At 38.6% G+C, this 21539-nt stretch overlaps 1 protein-coding gene across 1 annotated transcript; it reads right to left on the reverse strand.

Moving 5' to 3' along the window:
• Positions 1–459: 459 nt before the first annotated feature.
• On the reverse strand, positions 460–20563 carry LOC108340162 (TMV resistance protein N). The gene is made up of 5 exons (XM_017577380.2): positions 19846–20563; positions 16155–17268; positions 2926–3198; positions 1561–2679; positions 460–1481 (listed from the first exon to the last, which is right to left on the reverse strand). Exons 1-5 carry the CDS (start codon positions 20355–20357, stop codon positions 948–950), a joined length of 3552 nt encoding a protein of 1183 aa, XP_017432869.1. The 5' UTR covers positions 20358–20563; the 3' UTR covers positions 460–947.
• Positions 20564–21539: the final 976 nt, after the last annotated feature.

Consider the following 21539-nt stretch of genomic DNA (forward strand, 5'->3'; position numbering starts at 1 on the left):
CAAAATTCGATGTTAAATTAACGTCGTATATTAACAAAATTCAACGTTAATTTAACGTCGAATTTTTTAAATTCGACGTAAATTTAACGTCGAATTTTTTAAATTCGACGTAAATTTAACGTTTCCTGATATGACGTCGTTTGCGAATTCTCCATTAAAAACTCAAAATATTCGACGTTATACGCGATTTTTGTACTAGTGAAATCTCACATTGGATAGAAATGAGAAAGTAGAACATTATATAGAGGTGAAGACCCATTAACTCATTGCCTTCACGTTTTGGATAGAGAGTGATATCAATCCTTTATGTGGTTAGACTAAAATCTCATTTATGTTATATCTCTCTAATGAACCTCTTCCTTTATAAACCTAATAAGTGGTAGACAATGATGTCGTCGACAGCGCTAAATGGTGTCGCCGTCAGCAGTGGCGAGTGTAGTGGCAAAAACAACAAAAATGTTTTCCTCAAAAGAACCTGGCTCTGATAGGAGAGCCCCTTTTATAACTGGTGGAAGAGGATCTCTTTGCAAAAACACAAAGCTCAAGACTAAGTAGCAAATACATGGAAATGGAACTGAAATTTAAGCTAGGCACAGGGATTCAAACCATAGAACTATCAAAAGGCAGAACATAATATGATCAAACATACGGATACAGCAGAATGTAGTTCTAAATATCTTCATACATTTGAATGACCACCATGAGCAATATTGCAGCAGAATATCTTCTATACATGTGTTTGAATGATCCTATTGCCATAGCGAAACCTAACAATATGCATCATTGAAAGGCGAATCATGAAATTGTTTAGTGCCCCATTGAAGTTGCTACAGTAAAATTGACTATCAACAGTTTAGAAACCAAATAATATGCAAAGAGTTGTTTCAGTATTATTTCATATCTTCAATTCTTCATTATGAAGGAGCTTCAGTGGAAATGCAGTGTTGCTACTTGTTATCTTCAATTGCCGAAAGGTCGTTCTTCAAGGCCGGCGAATTTCCACCAAGCATCATTGCTAAGTTTGATAGTTCTAGATCCAGATCATATATCAGACGATACCCGCATTTCTTCACATCTATATCATAATGGTCATTCCCGACTAAGTCTACTATTTCATCATACAAAGGTGCGTCCTGATAATGAATGAATTCTTCTTTAATCAAAAAGGATATCCACAGGTAATCTGAAACATATTCCGCGATGGCTAGATCAGAATCAAAAACCATTGAAATCTTACTGTCATTAAACTTTCCTTTTGCTTTCGGAGGACAAATTGATGACACAATCCCCTTTTTGAACCGAGCTTCGAATATTACACAAAACACAGCAGCCTCATAGTCATGCCCAAAGGGAGACTCATCAATCCTTGTTAACGTGCTATACTCCAGATGGTTGAACAGCCTTGGTATTTCACTTCCAGGTATAACACTTGAAAAAAGTGGGTTCATTGGAATGGACAACGGATCTATGCGGCGTTGCGCCTGGTACCAAAGAGAAAAACTATTAGTTCCTGGAATTTACATACAAAATTAGAGAAAGAGAAAGAAGGAGCTTGCAGACCTGAAGTATTTGTATCATCCATGAAACAGTCATTCTCGTACAGCGTTCCCTTTCAATCTCAACTAACTCTGGGCAGTTCAAAACTTCTAAACCTGAGTTTGTAACATGTAGAAGTGGTTTTTGTGGTGCGTTTGCCCATGCTGGAGATTCTGTTGTTGGCCATGGCCTTTCGTAAATTACTGATGGCAAGTAAGTTTGTGAAGGTAGCTCAGGCAAATATTTCAGTTGCCTGCAATGCCTTAAGACTAATCGATACAGTTTGGAAAGTTCCTTGAGGTTGGGTAGTTTGCAAAAACTGTTTCCACTCAAGTTTAGCCTTTCTAAGCTATGCAAATTTCCAATAACATCAGGGATTTGAAGTAAAGCGCAGAAACTTAGATCAAGTTCACGAATGCATGAGAAATTGGGAGAAGGCAACAAGTGGCTAAATGAATCTTTATGGGTTCTTGAATTGAACAAGTGTAAAGGCGACTTAAACCACCTTTTCATGATGGAAGATCTTAGAGAAGCTTCACCTACACAAGGCCTCTTCGAATGACCTTCATCCCTTGGTTTTTCTAATAACTGGATATAAGACAGATTTGAACAGGCCGAGAGATTCAGATAACTGAGAGAATTGAGGCATAATATGCTGTTGGGCAAGCTTACTAGCCTTTTGCAGCCTTTCAAATTCAAAACAGTAAGCTTTTTTAGATGATGAATGGAGGGATTGATCTGCCCGAGCTTCCTACATCCTTCGAGATTTAGAATTTCAAGATTTAGGTCCTCTCTAAAATGTGGTAACATGGTAAGATTTTCGCAGTTTTTCAAGTTCAAAAATTTCAGTTTTCTTATAAAACCAATGGATGGATGGATCTTCTCCAATTTTATACATCTCTCAAGATCTAGTATTTCAAGATTTTGGGTCTCCTCAAAATGTGGCAACTTTATAAGACTTTTGCAGCCTTCCAAAGTCACATAAGAAAGTTTTCTTAGAAGACCAATGGATGGATGGATCTCCCTTATTTTTGTACAACTTTTTAGAGATAGCCACTCAAGATTTATGGCCTCCCCTAAATCTGGCACCTTGATTAGGTCTTCTGATGAAGAGAGATCCAAACGCTTCAAATTGTGTAAAGGCTGAAAGGCCAACACGGGAAACAAAGTCAATAATGACGCTTACCTTTCTTTTGTTTCTTTAATTCTATGTTGACATGCACACTTAAGTTGCATCTATCTGTCTTGATACGTCTATTATAATGGCATGTGAATATATATCATAACATTCATATAGTCCATAACTATCTATACATCGTATTTTCAAAACAATCATAAAAATAACTTGTGATAATTCTTCAAACAGAAAAGAACTATAAGTAAATGTACCTTTGTATCTTCCCATAGTTGTTTGATTTTGCTATTAGCCAGGGACAACGAAACAAGCTTGTACGGTAGAAAACGAGGTGGCAAAGACTTAAATGGATATCCATGCCAACATAGATATCCTAATTCACTAGGAAGATAGTCCAGGCTTCCGGAAAATTCCACATAATTCAACTTGAGCAACTTAAGATGCCTCATGTTTGAAAACCCATCTGCGCTCAAGGTTGTTTTAAAGAGTGCGAACTCACAAACTACAGATTCCAGATTTTCTGCTGGCTACAACATTGAAAAGTGGAAAGAAAACGTCAGAACATTTATAAGTATTTGCATACATTTATAAGTATTTGATGAGAGCGTGAGAACTTGTTATATTTGGGGCTAATTGTTTATTTTCATATTCCACGTTTTCAAGTGTTGAACTTTGCTTCAAAATAGTTGATGAAATTATTTTGTCCTCCCATCTTTTCTTTCTACCAATTCCAAGAAGTCTGCTCATTAAATACGATATCCTGATTGATTATCACCTTCTTCGGCTTTAAATTGTAAACTCTACATATCCAATTTGACACAAAACTATAACAAATAAAGATATATCACCTACGTTCCAGCTTTGTTCTCTTTAGTTTGGGAACTTGAGCATAAAAACACATCCAAAATTTTTAAGATAGTTCACAATAGGCTTTCTTCTGTTCTAAACTTCAGATGGTATCATGTTCCAAACTATGAGAAATAAAAAAGATTGGGAGAAAATATCCCTTATGTGTTTAGACTACACATAGGGTAGTTTATTTATATTGTAAGATATGGGCCAATGCCCTTAATACAGAATAGACTAAGCCCAAATAACAGAAACACACATCTTAACATCTAACACTCCCCCTCAAGCTGGAGCATATATATCATATGTTCCAAGCTTGTTACAAAGATAATCAATTCTAGGTCCTCGTAAGGACTTAGTGAATATGTCTGCCAACTGGTTGCTTGAGTTAACAAACTCAGTCTTGATATCTCCGGATATGATTTTTTCTCGAATGAAATGACAATCAACTTCAATGTGTTTGGTTCTCTCATGGAAGATAGGATTAGAGCTAATATGGAGAGCAACTTGATTATCACATATAAGTATCATGTGAGTGACATCTCCAAATTTCAATTCACTAAGCAATTGTTTAAGCCACACAAGCTCGCAAGTAGTTGATGCCATAGCTCTATATTCTGCTTCTGCACTCGACCTTGCCACAACACTTTGCTTCTTACTTTTCCAAGATATCAAGTTGCTACCAATAGAGACACAATATCCAGAAGTAGACCTCCTATCAGAAGGGGAACCAGCCCAATCAGCATCTGAATAGCAAACGATCTTTGTATCGTTGTTAGGGCCATATAGCAAACCTTTTCCAGGTGATCTTTTAATATACTTCAGTATACGAACAACTGCATCCCAATGGTCTTCACATGGGGAGTTTAGAAATTGACTCACCACACTAACTGCGAAGGAAATGTCAGGACGCGTAACAGTGAGATAGTTTAATTTACCAACTAGTCTTCTGTACCGTTCAGGATCTGAGAAAGGCTCCCCCTGATTTGGTAGGAGTTTGATGTTAGGGTCCATAGGTGTCTCAACAGATTTACAGTTCATTAACCCTGTTTCCTCCAAGATGTCTAACGCATACTTCCTCTGAGATATGACAATACCATCATTGGATTGTGCTACTTCAATACCCAAAAAGTACCGGAGTTTGCCAAGATCTTTGGTTTGAAAATGATGACAAAGGTGTTGTTTCATCTGAGAGATGCCAAGATAGTCGCTTCCTGTGAGAACAATATCATCGACATACACTATTAAATAGATACATCCAACACTCGAGTGGCGATAGAACACTGAATGATCCGCTTCACTGCGAGACATACCAAATTGTTGAACAACACAACTGAATTTACCAAACCAGGCCCGAGGAGACTGTTTTAGGCCATACAAGGATTTGCGAAGACGACATACCAATCCAGATGACTCCCCCTGAGCAACAAAGCCAGGCGGTTGCTCCATATAAATTTCTTCCTGCAAATCACCATTGAGAAAAGCATTTTTGACATCAAGTTGGTAAAGAGGCCATTGTCGAAGAGCGGCCATGGCAATGAAAAGGCGAACAAAGGTCATTTTTGCCACTGGAGAAAAAGTATCACCATAATCCAAACCAAAAATCTGTGTGTAGCCTTTGGCAACCAGTCGAGCTTTCAAACAATCAATTGTGCCATCAGGACCAACCTTGATAGCATACACCCACCTGCAACCAACAACAGACTTTCCAGATGGTAATTGGACAAGCTCCCAAGTTCCACTTTCCTGTAAAGCACTTAATTCATCCATCATAGCTTGACGCCAACCAGGATGAGTTAAGGCATCACCCACAAATTTGGGAATTGACACAGAAGAAATGGATGAGAGACAAGTATAAAAAGATGAGATAATCTGTGGTAATTAAGAACATTATAATGGGGGGAAGGGTTACGGGTAGAGCGTATACCTTTACGGAGGGCAATAGGCAAGTCAGACTCAGTTGCTGGAGCCGGAGGAGACACATGAGGCGGCACCGGAAGTGAGTCATGAGGGAGACAATTACGGCGACTATAAACTTGAAGGGGTGGAGGTGAAGGATGATCATGTGGTGAATGAGAGTCTAAAGAAGGAGAAGACAAAATGGGTGGAGCATCACCAGGAGGATCACAGATAAGAGGAATATCAACAGTAACAGGGAGTGGTACAGAACTAGAAGATAGATGTGAAAAGTAAAAAGAAGACTCATCAAAAGTGACATCAGCAGAGATAAAATGACGATTGAGGGAAGGGGAAAAACACTTATAGCCCTTTTGTGACCGTGGAAATCCTAAGAAGACACATTTGTGAGACCTAGGAGATAACTTATCAATACCAGGACTAAAATCATGAACAAAACATGTAGACCCAAAAACTCGAAGAGGTAATGGATGCAGAGGGTCTTGAGGAAATAAGATAGAATGAGAAATTTTGTTATCTAGGACGGAAGATGGCATGCGGTTGATAAGATAACATGCTGTGAGAACTGCATCACCCCAAAAACGTGAGGGTACTTGACCATGAATAAGAAGTGTACGAGTTGTTTCAATAAGGTGTCTATTCTTACGCTCAGCCACCCCATTTTGTTGAGGGGTATAAGCACATGAGGTTTGGTGAAGAATGCCATGAGAAGCCATAAACTGTTTAAACGGTTGAGAAAGGTATTCACGGCCATTATCACTACGTAAATTTCGAATAGACACCCCAAACTGTGTTTTTATTTCATTGAAAAAAGATTGAAAAATAGAAAACAACTCAGAACGATTCTTCATTAAAAACAACCAAGTACATCTGGAATAGTCATCAATAAAGGTAACAAAATACTGAAAACCTAAAATGGACTTAACACGACTAGGTCCCCAAATGTCAGAATGAACCAATGAAAAGGGGGACGACGCCCGTTGTGAGACACTACGAGGAAAGGAACTACGAGTATGCTTCCCTAACTGACAAGACTCACACGACAAACTTGATAATGTGGACAACCTCGGGACAAGTTGTAGTTTGGCAAGACTAGGATGACCGAACAGAGCATGAAGAAGGGATGGTGACTCCATGACTAAGCCAACATGTGGAGAAGGGCGGAGATGATAAAGGCCATGAGACTCACATCCTGTGCCAATCATGTGTTTCGAACTCCGGTCCTGCAACCAAACAGAATCTTTAGTAAAGGAAATAACACAATTAAGAGTACGAGTTAAACGACTAATGGACAATAAGTTGAAGGGAGACCCAGGGACATAAAGTACATGATCAATGGATATGGATGGAAAAATATTAACAGTACCAATACCATGAGATGAGACTCTAGACCCATCAGCCATTGTTACCGAGGGTAAATTAGCCGGACATGACAAGGAAGAAAACAAGGACTTGTTACCAGTGATATGATCGGTGGCGCTTGAGTCAAGGACCCAAGGTCCAAGGGAGTGAGTTAGACCAACAAAAGGTGTACCTGTACGTGCAACAGATGCAGATGTAGTGGAACCAGAGTGCTGATGATCCTCATACCATCTGAGAAATTCGTTAAAGATTGCAGGTTTGTCTATGATATTAGATGAAGTAGGATGGTCTGCAGACGGTGATCGGGGAGGTGGATCAGAATTTGCCACTGCTACAGGTCGAGGAGGACGTCCATGGAGAGCATAACATCTATCAATCTTGTGGCCTAACTTGCCACAATGGTCACATTTTGGACGTCCTTTACTTGGCTTGCGAGACCGACTTCGATCATCATGTTGAGCAGCCATAACAAAGGAATCATCAGTACGAGGAGATGTCTCAGTGACGGGTTTGCTCGGTATACGCAAAAGAGCAGAACAAGTAGAAGTAAAGTTGGGTATGACAGGAGAACCCAAAATCTGATCACAGACATGAGAAACATCATCAGAGAGTCCGTATAATGCCAACAACATGAAGAACTTTGATCGTTGTTCCAATTCTTCAGCAGGAGTGGAAGCAGGAGGTAATATATCATTAAAGTCATGAAGAAGGGCATGAATTTTACCCAAATATTCTGCCATGGGACCAGGATTGCACGGACCAATAACAGTTAATAGGTCCTGACAAACACCATAAAGACGCTGAGTGTCATTTGTGTATAACAACTTCGCTTGTGCCCATACTTCTGAACATGTCTCATAGGATCGAAACATTTGTTTCAGTGAGGAGTGAATGGTGGACTTTATAACAATGCATAACTGAGCATCAATTTTCATCCAGCGGGAAGTGTCATCTATGAGAGAAGTAGTCACATTTTGAGTAAGATGATCTAAGTACCCCTGACTCTTCAACCAAAGTTTGATGTCGGACGCCCAGGTTGCATAATTTGTGCCATCTAACTTGTCAATGAACAAGTGTACATTCACATAATTAGTATATATTGAGGGATCAGAAGATGAGCCACCAATAGAGGTGTTTGTAGACGAGGAAGACGCCATGGAGAGGGAGAAACCCTAAAAATTCAAAGTGCTCCGATTGACGCAACGACCACAGATCCAGAAAGAGGGCGAGGAGGCGATCACGGCAGTGCTGATCGGCGGTGGAAAGCTTCGGCGACGCGCCGGCACGCGCGGCGGCAGCGGCGACTCTTGCGGCGGCACGTGGAGGCGCGTGAGAGCTCCGATCGCGGCGATCTTCGTGCGACGGTGGTCGCCCGGCCGAGACGCTTCCGATGGTGTGGTCGCCGGTCGATTCTGGAGCTCTGGCGACGGCGGCGGTGGCGACGGCAGCGGTGACGACGGCGGCGGTGGCGACGCGACAACAGTAGCAGTGATGGGTGCCGGAGACCGTGGAGTTGACTGGAACTATTCCTGTGCTCTAGATACCATATGAGAAATAAAGAAGATTGGGAGAAAATATCCCTTATGTGTTTAGACTACACATAGGGTAGTTTATTTATATTGTAAGATATGGGCCAATGCCCTTAATACAGAATAGACTAAGCCCAAATAACAGAAACACACATCTTAACATCTAACATAAACAAACTTCGTTATACATTTATTCAACATGCAAATTGTTGTATTAACATCCTTTGGGGAAAAAACTCTTGAGGCATTTCTTTCTCAAAGAACACAAACTTTACCATTTTTATCACAGTTTGCTTCTTTGTCTTAGATACATCATTTTGTTGGGATGTATACCAACAATCCATTGTCTATTTTCATCTTCATAAAATCTTTTGAACTTATTGGAAATATACTCCTTTCCCTTATCACTTCTCAAGATTTTTATAAATGTCACTTTGTTTCATAACAAGTGCTTAAATTATTAAATACATTAATTCATATTTTTCTCATAAAAGAAATCCATGTCATGCTAGTCAAGTCAACAATAAATAAAATAAAGTATGTATTTTTAGTATGAGAAAAGGTACTCATAAGACAATATATATTTGTACATAAACTCTAACACCTCTTTAAATCTCTCTCCTTCCTTTGGGAATGATTGGTGATGATGTTTGTCAAGCAAGAATCCTTATAGCGGCATTCGAACATTGACTATGAGACATGATTTTGGAATCAAATCCACATACACCATAGGATTTAATTTACTTCATCCACCTTTGAACAATCAATGTTGACAAACTTTTAGTTTCTTCTATAACATCCATCATATATAGTTAAATTATTCATTCAAATAAGTAAATATTTTACCAACAATTCTTCAATAATTGATTGTATCTCCATGGGACTTCATTCAACCACTGATTTAGAATTCCATTGAATATTCATTCAAACTTTCCTTTTTTTTCACTTTTTTCATTTTAAAAATCTCTCTCCAGAGATTAAAGTTTGATTGTTCACAACCTTTGAATCTCCTTGAAACTATTGTTGAAGAGTATCTCATGCTTCCTAGATTTGTTTTTTCCCTCATGATCTTTTGAAATATATCTAGTGAGACTAGTTTTTGAATCATCAGAAGTACTCCAGCAATTGTGATTTTCTTTTTGTGTGTTGTGCATCTGTAGTGGCTTGATATTCATACCTCATTTAGTTTTCTGTTGCAAAGATGTATATATAAAAACTTAGAACATAAGGAAGATAATTTGGGCTTTTAGTTTGTTTTTCTTACAGTCTCGAGTGCATTCACAAACATTTTAAAGATTGACAAGTTTGTGTTGTAATAGTTAGAAAACATGAAGACTCATCGATGCCTCCAAATACTCTTAAAAAATCATTTAACAACTATTAAATTAAAATTCTGACAGCAGATCTGGTACACTAAGAATGTTGGGAAATAACTAACACGCTAAATACCTCAACTGGAACTTTGTGTATATTCATTGAATGGAATGTGCCATTAAATAGCCGTGTATCGGCAAGTGACCACCGAGTACATGAAAACAATACTGACTAAAATACTAACCGATTACATAGTAAACCAAATAACTGAATATTGACCGGTTACATGGAATTACCACTAACCGGGTACATTGAAATAAAAACAGAAAAACGACAACAGAAAACAAAAAACCGACAGCATATAAAAATAGAAAAAACCAAAAAATAGAAACTTAAACGTAATTGCAAATAAACCCTAAAATTTAAATTTATTTCAATAAAAATCTTTTATAAACTTCAATTTTTTCATCATTCATCCGGATCAGCTTCTTATACTCCTGGAACAATAGTGTAGGGAGTAGCTTTGTTAGGTTTTTGGGTATGGAACCTAACTCAGACAATCTCTCACACACACAATCAAGAACTCAACAGTAAAAAGAATGATTTTTGTATTGATACGAAAACAATTTACACAAAAAACACTATCGGAGACCTAATCCCCCTCACAAGGTCCAAGACCTGTTTATACAAAAGAATATCACTAACTAACTTTCTACGAGACCTCCTTGGCCTTCTTATAGAGGCAACCCCTTCTAACTACCCAACATATTGTTCGGTCCTTCACCCTCCATTCCCTTAACCGTTCGGTCCGTGTCCCCCTGCCTTATATCCTATCAGGCTTTATGAACATATCATCAATTTACTCTATGCTTCCCACATGTTCTAACTTCACGCTTTCTTCCTTTACTTTTTCTCAAATAAAATGAAATTGGTCATCAATGTGTTTGTTTCTTTTGTGATTAACCTGGTTTTTTGATAGCTCAATGGTTGACCTGTTGTCGACTCAGATCACCACCTTCTCTTCTTACTTCAATTCCAAAGCGCTTAGAAGGTTTATAAGTCAAAGAATGTGCCACACACTCCAAGATGCTAGAACATACTTGGCTTCACATGTTGACGGTGCCACAATGGGTTGTTTGTTTAAAAAACAGGAGAAGGTCGTGTTCCCCATGAAGAAAACATAGCCCATTGTGCTCTTTCCGTCATTAATGTCTCCATACTAGTCACTGTTCGAGTACCCACTAAGTCGGTAATCGTCTGACTTGGTATAAAACAACCAAAGGATATTGTTTCTTTCATGTACCTTAATATTCGTTTCAACGCCTTCTAGTGAGAGTACCTCAGTTCCTTCATAAACCAGCTTGTGATCCCTATGCTTAGCATCAAGTTTGTTCTCGTGTTTGTAAGTACCTCAAACTTCGAATTAAACTGTGATCCCTGCTTGTGTCAACTTGGTCTCCATCTCCATGTTTGGACAGTTTTGTGTCAGGTTCTATTGCGGTAGAAACCACACTGCACTTCATCATTTTTTACTTCAGCCTACCTCTTTTGGGAAACAAAAATGCTTTCCATGCTTTGAACGACCTCCAAACCAATAAGGTACCACCTTAAACTCTTCAACCCTCGGCTCTACTTCCCATGAAGATCAGATCATCAACATACAAGGTCATAATCATCTTGTCTTCTTTGATCTTCTTTAGGTACGGAGCATGCTCATATGACCACTGCTCATACCCATTCTTCTTGAAGGTGTCAATCCTTTCATTCGATGTTCGCGTGACCTATTTTAAGCCATACAACGTCTTCTTCAATTTTAGTTTTTTCTTCTCTTCTCCACTACGCATGTATTCGAGTGGTTGCTTAACGTAGACCTTATTTTCCAGAACTCCGTTAAGAAATGTCGACTTCAAATTCATCTGTTGTATTTTCCATCTTTGTTGGACTGCTAAGTAGAACAACAGTCGTATTGTCTCCATCCACATTGATTTTTCTCTTGTAAACCCATTTTACACCAATGGATCAGGCTCTTGTAGGTAAATTTACCAACTCACATGTATCATTCCGGTTGATTGATCCAATCTCTTCATCCATTCCTTTCTTCCACTTGTCATCGAGCATAACATCTTCAAATCTAAGATCATTTGCACCTGTCAACAAACAATAAATATCCTATAGACTCCGAGTTCTAGGTTGTAAAGGTTCATCTTCTTCACCAAAATTCTCATTATTCTTCCCAACAATGGACTCTGAGCTCCTTCCACCAATTTTTGGGCTCCTGCTTTCTCTTTCTAAGCTCTCTCCCTGATTTCGACTTTCTAGAGGACTTTTCCTTCATTTTGTCCCAGAGCTCCATTCATTCTACTCATCTATCTGGAAATCCTAACTTATAAGAACTTTCTCTGTAACTAGGTTATATAGTTTATATGCTTTCGTTTCTTCATCTTACCTAGTAAAAAGATACTCTTACTCCTATCTTCAAGTTTTGTTTTGTGATGAGCTGGAACATGGCCATAACCTATGCTGCCGAAATGACTCACACTCAACCTCTTTCCACTCCAAGCTCCTTGTGGTGTCTTTTCGTCCAATTTAGTATGTGGGCATCTGTTTTGTACATAGATAGCACATTGTACTGCAATTATGCCTAAAACTTCTCTGACATATTCTTACTTTTGAGCATGGTTTGAACCATATCAAGGATGGTTTTTTTCTTTTAACCACATTGTTATGTTGTTGCAAGTATAGAGCTGTTAAGAACCGCCTTATGTCATGCTCCTCACAGTACTTCATAAAATTCCCTAACGTGAACTCGCCTCGCTTGCCAAAGTGCATAGCCTTTATGTGCTTGTCGGTCTCCTTCTCAACCATCAATCTAAACCTTTTGAATACTTCAAACACCTTTGACATCTCCAGTAAGAAATACACCCAAGTCTTACGAGAAAAGTCATCCAAAAATGAAACGAAATACTTCTAACCATTGAAAGATTTAGGAGTAATCGGTCCACACAAGTCGATATGTATCAATCTGAGTTGTTGCTTTGCTGGGTACTCAGTTGTCTTTGGAAACTTTGTCCTCAGGTTTTTTGAGTACACATTCCTCACAAAACTTCTTGTCAAACTCCATACTCGGCAATTCGTGCACCAATTATTTCTTTGAGAGTTCTACCAGCCCACCAAAATTCAAATGGATGAAAGGAAAATGCCACACCATGGCTTTGTCCTTCACATCAAGCTTCAGACACTTCTTCTGTAGAATATATAGCTCTAACTTATACATCTTATTTTTTTTATCTCTACTCGTGCAACCAAACGACCAAGTTTATCTTTCAAGTACAGTACTCGGTCCTTCATCAGAACCAAGTTGCCATTCTCCATCATTTGACTTATGCTCAATATGTTACTTTTGAGATCGGGTACATAGTACACATCTCTTATCTCTTCAACTCGGCCATTCTTCTGTAGATACTGGATTGTTCCCCATACTTTCACTGCCATTTTGGAGTCGCTCCAAATAATACATTTTTGGCGTCAACCTTGGAGAGTTCTTTGAACAGACTCTAATGTCCACACATATGGTTCGTCGCTCGTGTGCCCAAGTACCAAACCAAGTTGTTTGTGTAAGCTGGACTCAGCACGACATCTAATTTTCCGTTCGAACACAACCCAACTCCCGATAGCCTTGATGTCATGCAGCTTAGATTCAGCTCGAAATTTAGTCTCTTCGTCATCTCACAACTCGAACCCAACTCGACATCTAGTCTCTTCATCATCCCGCAACCTAGATCCAGCTCGACATCTGGTCTCCTCGTCATCACACAACCCAAACCTAGTTCGACATCCGGTCTTGAGCTCGGTGTCCGAGCTCCTTGACATAATTAGAATTCCTATCTCTTCGTCATCTTTTCGATAAGGAAATTTTTCTCCTTTCTCTTCTTAACACGACAGTACTTTGCAATGTGACTGACCTTACCATAGTTTTGCATAGTGGTCATGCTTGCCACACTTAAAACACTCAACTCTAGAATTTGACAGACCTCCTCGACCACTCCCTTGTTCACGGCCATGCCAGTTCTGCAGCCTAGTATGTTCTCTGTCATCTTCAAAATGACCTTAGCCTCGTCCTCATCGTCCTCGGCTACCTCAGGCTTTACCACTAGAACCTCAGCCTTGAGTGTTCCGAGCTCCTCCCTTCAGGTCAAGCTTTTCTTGAAGTGCTTGATCATTTTCTTCCTTCTTCTTTGCTCATGCGCCTTAAGCGGCAAGCTCTTCAATTGAGAGCGTTGGCAAGTGTTTAGACTCGTCAAACGGACATACTATGCTTTCGAAATCATTTGCTAATGATTTTAGAATCTTCTCCATAACCCGACTGGCAAGCAATGGTTCTCCATTCTTTCCAAGTTGATTTGTCATGGTCTCCACCCGAGTTATATACTCGGTCACTCATTCTCTCTCTTCCATCTTGAAGTTTTCAAACTCGCGTCTGAGAGTTTAAAGTTGGACTTGCTTAACACGGTCATTCAGGACTTCCACGCTTCTTTTGAAGATGAAACTTTTGATATCTTCTCAAAGCTAGACTCGTCCACAACTTTGTACAATAGGTACAAACTTGATTTTTCTTTTACTTGTGTTTTTCTCAGTGCAACAATTTGTGCAACCTGTTACCAATGAGGAGCATTGGTGTTTTGAAGTTAATAATTTTGATGATGCTACAAAGTGAAGAATATGAAGACTCTTGTTGCAACATGTCGAGATCAAACAGTTCGGACCGAGCAATGAAAGGCAGTGAAGAATCAAGACGAACACTGAAAAGCTGTAAGGAACCTAGACGAACGACAAAAGGTGATAATGACTTGAGCCAGACGCATTTGAAGCCCAAACACAAGTTGAAACACAGACCGAACGACAGAAGGCCATGAGGACTCAAACCGAACGCTGGAAAGCTGTGAGGAACCAAGCCGAACGGCAGAGGATGATAAGGGGTTGAACCGAACGATATGTGGATGTGTCAAATTAAACCGAGCGGTAGAGAGAGAAAAACTGGTGCTGAACGGTCGAAGAGTTAAATATCCTAACTGTTCCAAGTCTTGCAGATAATCGATTATCACTGACAGTTGTAATGTGTCTCTTCAGTTTCGGACCAAGGTTATATATCTCTTTGCCAAACACTTTAGAAGACAACTTTGCGAATTTGAGAATACAGTCAAATCTGAGGAAGTTCTCAAGTGCTAGTTCCTGCTCTTGTCAAGTCTTGTTAATAGGAGAAGCTCGCGCTTTCTGTGTCAAAGGTCGGAGCAGTTCTCTTCAAGTTGGTAGAGTTGTTGCTTCCGGTTCGTTTGTCGAAGGAATCTCTTCCGGTTCGTTTGTCGAAGGAAGATTTTTGTTGCACTCTTCTGGTTCGTTTGTCAAAGGAAGGTGTTTTTGTTATTGTTATTTTCTATTCACTTTCATTGTAACTGTGAAACTGTTCTAGTGAAAAGGTTAATCACTATTCATAATGATTAACGACTGGACGTAGAATCTTTTGATTCGAACCAGGATAAAAATCAATTGTGTGATTTTTCTACTCCCCACACTCTTTATATTTTCTGCTCATCAACTATTCGATAAAACGTTTAAGAGAAAATTAAAGGAACCATTTTTTAAATTGACCGAATAAGCTCTTCGCTTTTAAACAATCCATATCGTACTCTGTCTTGATATTTCTGCTGCGTAAAATCGGTACCGGTTGTTCCAACACAATCATCTGCTCTTCATCCTCCATTGGTTCTTAGTACTCATTCTCAACTACATCTCACACATCTTGGGATCCAAGAAAAGCCTTCATCTGTAGAGTCCAGTTATCATAGTTGGATTTTTTCGTCAACTACAACAGGGACATATCATTTACAAGATTGGCCATCTCACTCTTTCTTCCTCAAACACTCAAGGAAACTTGCTCTCTCTTTTTCCACTCAGTCACTTAGGCACAATAGGCTTGATACTATTTGTTGGGAAATAACTAACACAAGCTAAATATTTGAACGATAACTATATGTATATTCATTGAATGGAATGGGCGATGAAATAGTTGTCTCATTAACTGACCATCGAGTATTATTTTCACCATCGAGTACATGAAAATAATACTGACCAAAATACTAATTGCGTACATAAATAAACCAAATACTGACCGATTACATGGAATTAACACTGACCACTTACATTGAAATAAAAACAAAAACTATATGGCAACAGAAAACAAAAAATCGACAACATATATAAACAAAAAAAACAAAAAATAGAAATATTACCATAATTACAAATAAACTCTAAAATTTAAGTTTATTACTATCTATCACCAAGTTAAAGGACCAATTTGGCTAGAAAAGAGAAATGTTAAGGAACCAAAAATAAAACTAGTAAAACTTAAAAGGAACACACTGAAACTTTCTGTTAGACAAGATAGCAAAATTCTATATTGTATATCCTAGATAAATGTGAACATAATAAAATTTTATAATTAAAAACTATTGTACCTTGTTATTTGACAGTATTTTTTGGAGATCCTTATAGCTCCACACTCTGCTCCAATTTCTTGGTTCTTTAGGTGATACTTCACGAACAATAGACTGCCCCAAATCCATCAACAAGCGATGCATTTTAATTCTCCCATCCTCAACGATCAAGAGTGATTTATTTATCAGAACTTGCAAGCCATATTCGGGATAAAATCCACGAAAATTTAGAATTTCTACTACATGTTCCACTTCATAGCCATGGAGAAAGCAAGATATGTCTAGAAATATTTGCTTGTTTGTATAATCCAACGCTTCAAAACTTATTCTAAGCAAATCCATAATCTTTTTACTTTTGTTTTCTCTTAGCATAGCTAATGCACTTCTCCATTGTGACACACTTAGACCAAATAACGATGAACCCAAAATTTCAATTGCAAAAGGATGACCCTGAGCATGCCATAGTACCTCATTTGCCATCTTTTCATAACCATTCATAATAACATTAGCTTTGAAAGCATGTCTACAAAATAACTGAACGGCCTCTTTGTTCTCCAGTGGTTGAACTTGGTGAACCTCATCTACTCCATGTATCCTCAATATTTGTTCATCTCTGGAAATTATGATGATTATGCTCCCTCTACCTAAGCAATCACGTAACATAGTGTCTCGATTCCCTGTAAAAATCTTTAGCTGTTCAACTTTATCAACATTATCAAGAACTATAAGTGCCTTTTTACGTTGTAGCCTTTTCCATATCAAATAAGTTCCCTGAGAAACATTGCAAATCTCTTCACATTTTTCATTTAGAGAATGAGAAAGCAATTGCTTTTGTACACCTAATGTACTAGAATCTCCATAAATCTGGTTCACATCATCAATATAACAAGTAAAATCATATTGATGAGAGATTCCTTCATATAAAGCACGAACAAGAGTTGTCTTTCCTATTCCATCCATTCCAGTGATTCCAAAAACTCTAACATCATTACTTGACTCCGAATATAAGAGTTTTGCCAATTCCTCGACACGAAATTCCATCCCAACTAGATTATCATTTGGAAGACTTGAAAATTTATGACCCAATATATCTGTCACCCTTTGAACAATTTCTTCAATCCCTGCATATTGTGGCCTGCCATTTATTGAAAATAAGAAATGTTAAGTCGTCTCCCAAGAGAACCAAACATATATACACAGTAGACTATCAACGCATCTCCTATCAATATTTATTCTCTCTAAGTCTTTCATAAAAGATTGGAATAAATTCTTCTCCCATTCAAACCATTCTTTCCTTCCTCTCAAAATTCCATTCCCATTTATCCTCTTATGTTAGGTTCCTGGGTTTGAAACCTAACAAGAACACAAACAGTAGGTAGAAAATGTAATGAAAGAATGGGTTCTATTATTGACAGTAAAAGAATCCTCTTTACAAAGAATGGTTTAGGAGCATAACCTCCCTCTAGAGAGCCTAACCTCCCCCCTTAGATGACAAATCCTGTTAGAACTACAATCAAAACAATCCCCCCTCTACAATTGTTTATTTGCTATTTATATAGCCAATAACCCCGGCCTTCCTAACTGCTAAGGCAGTTAGGCATTTAATGTTTTATTCCTTCTCTCGTAAACTCTCTATCTCCTAACATTACACCTCGGCCAAAACAACCTTGTCTTCAAGGTTGAAACAGGTAAGCTTGATCAGGAGGCTTGGGTGGTGGCAAATCCTCCTCTTCATCGTCTTCTTCATCCTCTGCTAAGAGTACCACTCTCAAACTCCTTTCTGGACAATGGTGACCAGGGCCGAACGGTCCACCACATCGAAAGCATCGCCCCTCTTCTCTTCTCTTCAGGAACTTAGGATAAGGCAGGTTCCTCACCGTTCGGGTTCGACTGTCGCTCCCTCCAATACCGTTCGGTCTTCCCATGCCGTTCGGTCCTCCCATTCCGTCCGATCCTACGCTTTCTGCCCCGCTCGGTTGACTCGGATTAGGGCGAATGATCTCGTTTCCTGTCACTGCCCCGATCGCTCGTCGCCAAGATTGCGAATTCTTGGTCTCATTCCAACTTTCTCCTCTCGCTTTGATCGCCACGTCCTCCACATCTCTCGCAATTCTCATCGCAACCATCAGCTCCTGAGGATCAAGAATTTGAACCTGCCCCTTGATGTCCTCGCGCAGTCCGGCAAGGAAATAACCCAAAACCTGCTCCTCTGATACGCCACGGGTTTGTCCCACCAACATCTCAAATTTGCGAACGTAATCCTCCACGGTTCCCTCCTGCCGCAACGTCGCCAGTCGTTCGAATATGAACCCCCGAAACCCACTCCAAAATCGGCCGATCATGGCTGCTTTAAGGCCCTCCCAAGAACAATTTGTGGCCTTTTCTTTCCAAAACTTGAACCAGTAACTCGTGCTGCCCTCCACGCTGATGTATGCGAGTTCCACTTTATCTTCCTCCGCCACCTTCTGGATATTGAAAATCGTTCAGCCCGATTGATCCAACTGTGAGGTTCGAGCCCTTCGAATGTGGGTAACATTAATTGTTGCAGGTCCCGTCGTACGGCGGCGGACCCAGCCCTCACCCCTTCCATCGTAATCTCCAACGCCTCCAGTCTTCCCTCCGTCGTTCTCTCCATAACTCGTTCTCGTGCCCAATTTGGGATCCGACAGTTTCTTGATTACTTCTTGATCCTTCACCCTCTACTTCGAAACGACAGGTCAGACCAATTTGTTAGGTTCCTGGGTTTGGAACCTAACAAGAACACAAATAGTTGGTAGAAAATGTAATGAAAGAATGGGTTCTATTATTGACAGTAAAAGAATCCTCTTTACAAAGAATGGTTTGGAAGCATAACCTCCCTCTAGAGAGCCTAACCTCCCCCCTCAGGATGACAAATTCTGTTAGAACTACAATCAAAACAATCCCCCTCTACAATTGTTTATTTGCTATTTATATAGCCAATAACCCCGCCCTTCCTAACTGCCTAGCAGTTAGACATTTAATGTTTTATTCCTTCTCTCGTAAACTCTCTATCTCCTAACATCTTCCCATTTCCCACATTTGGTTATGGTTCTTTCTTAGGTAGGAATCTCTAAGTGATCTCTTCCTTACTCATACATCTTCCCAAAACTTTATTATAGTCCCCGGGCCAATTCTCAAAGTTATACTTCCCTTAAACCAAATTCTTTCTTCACTAAATTCGCATACCTATTGGAGATTGTTCCACCAACGAGATTCCCTCTATCTACACTTTCTATCATCTAAGCTTCTCCATGAATCATATTTTGAATTTAAAACATCCATATTTCGAATCTAAAATATCCTTCCATACTCCCTTCTCTTCTGTATATAACCTCCATTAGCCAGAAGGGCCACATTAAACATATTTAAATATTTAATGCTAAGACCTCCCTCTCCCTTTGATTTACATGAAGTTTCCCATTTAACCTATTCTATTTTACTCTCATCTACACTCCAATCCCACAAAAAATTTCTTTGTATTCTCATAATGTGTTCACAAAGGAAGGTTGATCCATATCTAGTTATGTATTACACAAAGTTTCATTGTACAACTATATATAGGTAATGTTTTCTTATATAATACATATTCTTATTAAATGAATATATCTATGGTATGAATAGGTAAGTGCACCTTTTATAGTCTTATACGTAGTAATTTAGATTTATCATTAAATGAGAGAAGATTGCTTACTTATTTCTGATGTCCCAGCCACTGAGATTGGCCACTTGGGTGAGAGCTTCTCTCCATCTCTGCACTTCATCCATCCTTTCATTATCTTCTCTAAATCTTTCTTCGAGTTCGACAAAGGGTTTCTCAAAATATCCACTTTGTTTTCGCACATCTGACGGATCCACATCATAAAAAATAGGTAGAATATGTGTTCCTGGTGCTTCAACCAAATAGCAAATGTGGGCAAGTTCACGCAAGCACCAAGTGGAGGAAGCATAGTTCTTAGAGAACACCACGATGAAAATGCGAGACCCTTCAATTGCCTGTTGCAGTTCCGGTGCTATGGATTCACCTTTCTTGAGATCAGCATCGTCTTTGAAGGCATGAAAGCCTTTTCTACGAAGAGCTTCGAAGAGAAAATCAGTGAAGTTGTTTCGAGTGTCTTCACCTCGGAAACTCACAAACACATCGTATGTTCTTGTGACTTGAGATGATGAAGAAGAGCTGCATTTCATGATGGCCTTGGAAGGCATTGCAAATGATAAAAGTGGAAGCGAACTTGTAGAATGAGCAGCTAAGATTCAAAGTATGTATGCACAAACAATTCAACAAATATAAATTGACATAAGTCTTGTGGGCATTGAGTTGGTTTTTTCTTGGAAATTTCTCCCACTTTGGTTCCTCGTAATTGCGTTCAACAATTTTGAATTCCCATTAATGACTTTTCTTTTGCTTTGGGTTGAGTCAATTTGGGTACACTTCACTAAAAGTTGTAAATGAGTGTTTGTTACACACAAGATAATAATAGGGTTATTACCCTATTTTGTCCCCTCGAAAATGTCAAATTAGTCCATCCTTTAAAAAGTGCGTCAATTACGTTCTTACTTAATAAAATTTATATCAATGAAATTCCTTTCGTTAAATTCATACAAACGACGTTAATTATTTTTTTCTCTCTTCTACTTTAATAATTAACGCCGTTTGTACGGATTTAACGGAAGAGATTTTATTGATATAAATTTTATTAAGTAAGAACGTAATTGATACACTTTTTAAAGGATAGACTAATTTGACATTTTCGAGCGAAAATGGAGACAAAATAGGATATTAAGCCATAATAATATAATCCTATCATCACATGCTTGCACACTGTTATGGTCCATGAAGGAAGATAAACTTCAATTATTTTGTCGGCAAATTCATCCCGCACCTCTATATATTTTTTTATAAAAAATTGGGCCGTGATAAGACGACCCAAGAAACGCAAATGACGAATTTGGGACACTTGGGGGAAAAGAATCATGATGATCTTGCCCTGTCTCACCCCGGGGAAATTATACATGACACCTCTCACCCTTATTTTCTCTATCCAACACCTAATAAAAGTTATTTTTTTTATTTAATTTTTCTTAAAATATTTTATATGTTAAAATAAAAATAAAAACGCACATACTTAAACTAATTTGGTATTACATAAAAATATATCTATACTTATTCTACGTGGCTTTTGGAAATAATATTTTATTATAATAAAAACTTGTTATAAAAGAATACTGAGTTGAATCATGAATGAATTATTAAAATAATACTTAAACGGAATTGATCAAAAGTGATTGTGATACTTAAGGGGTCACCAATGAATTAGGTTATGAAGTCTTACACTCGTGAACTATCTGTTGAATTGCATCACTGTAGATAGGACTGGGCAAATCAAA

The sequence above is a fragment of the Vigna angularis genome, chromosome 5 (assembly GCF_016808095.1).
Source record: "Vigna angularis cultivar LongXiaoDou No.4 chromosome 5, ASM1680809v1, whole genome shotgun sequence".
In the NCBI taxonomy this organism is placed as follows: domain Eukaryota; kingdom Viridiplantae; phylum Streptophyta; class Magnoliopsida; order Fabales; family Fabaceae; genus Vigna; species Vigna angularis.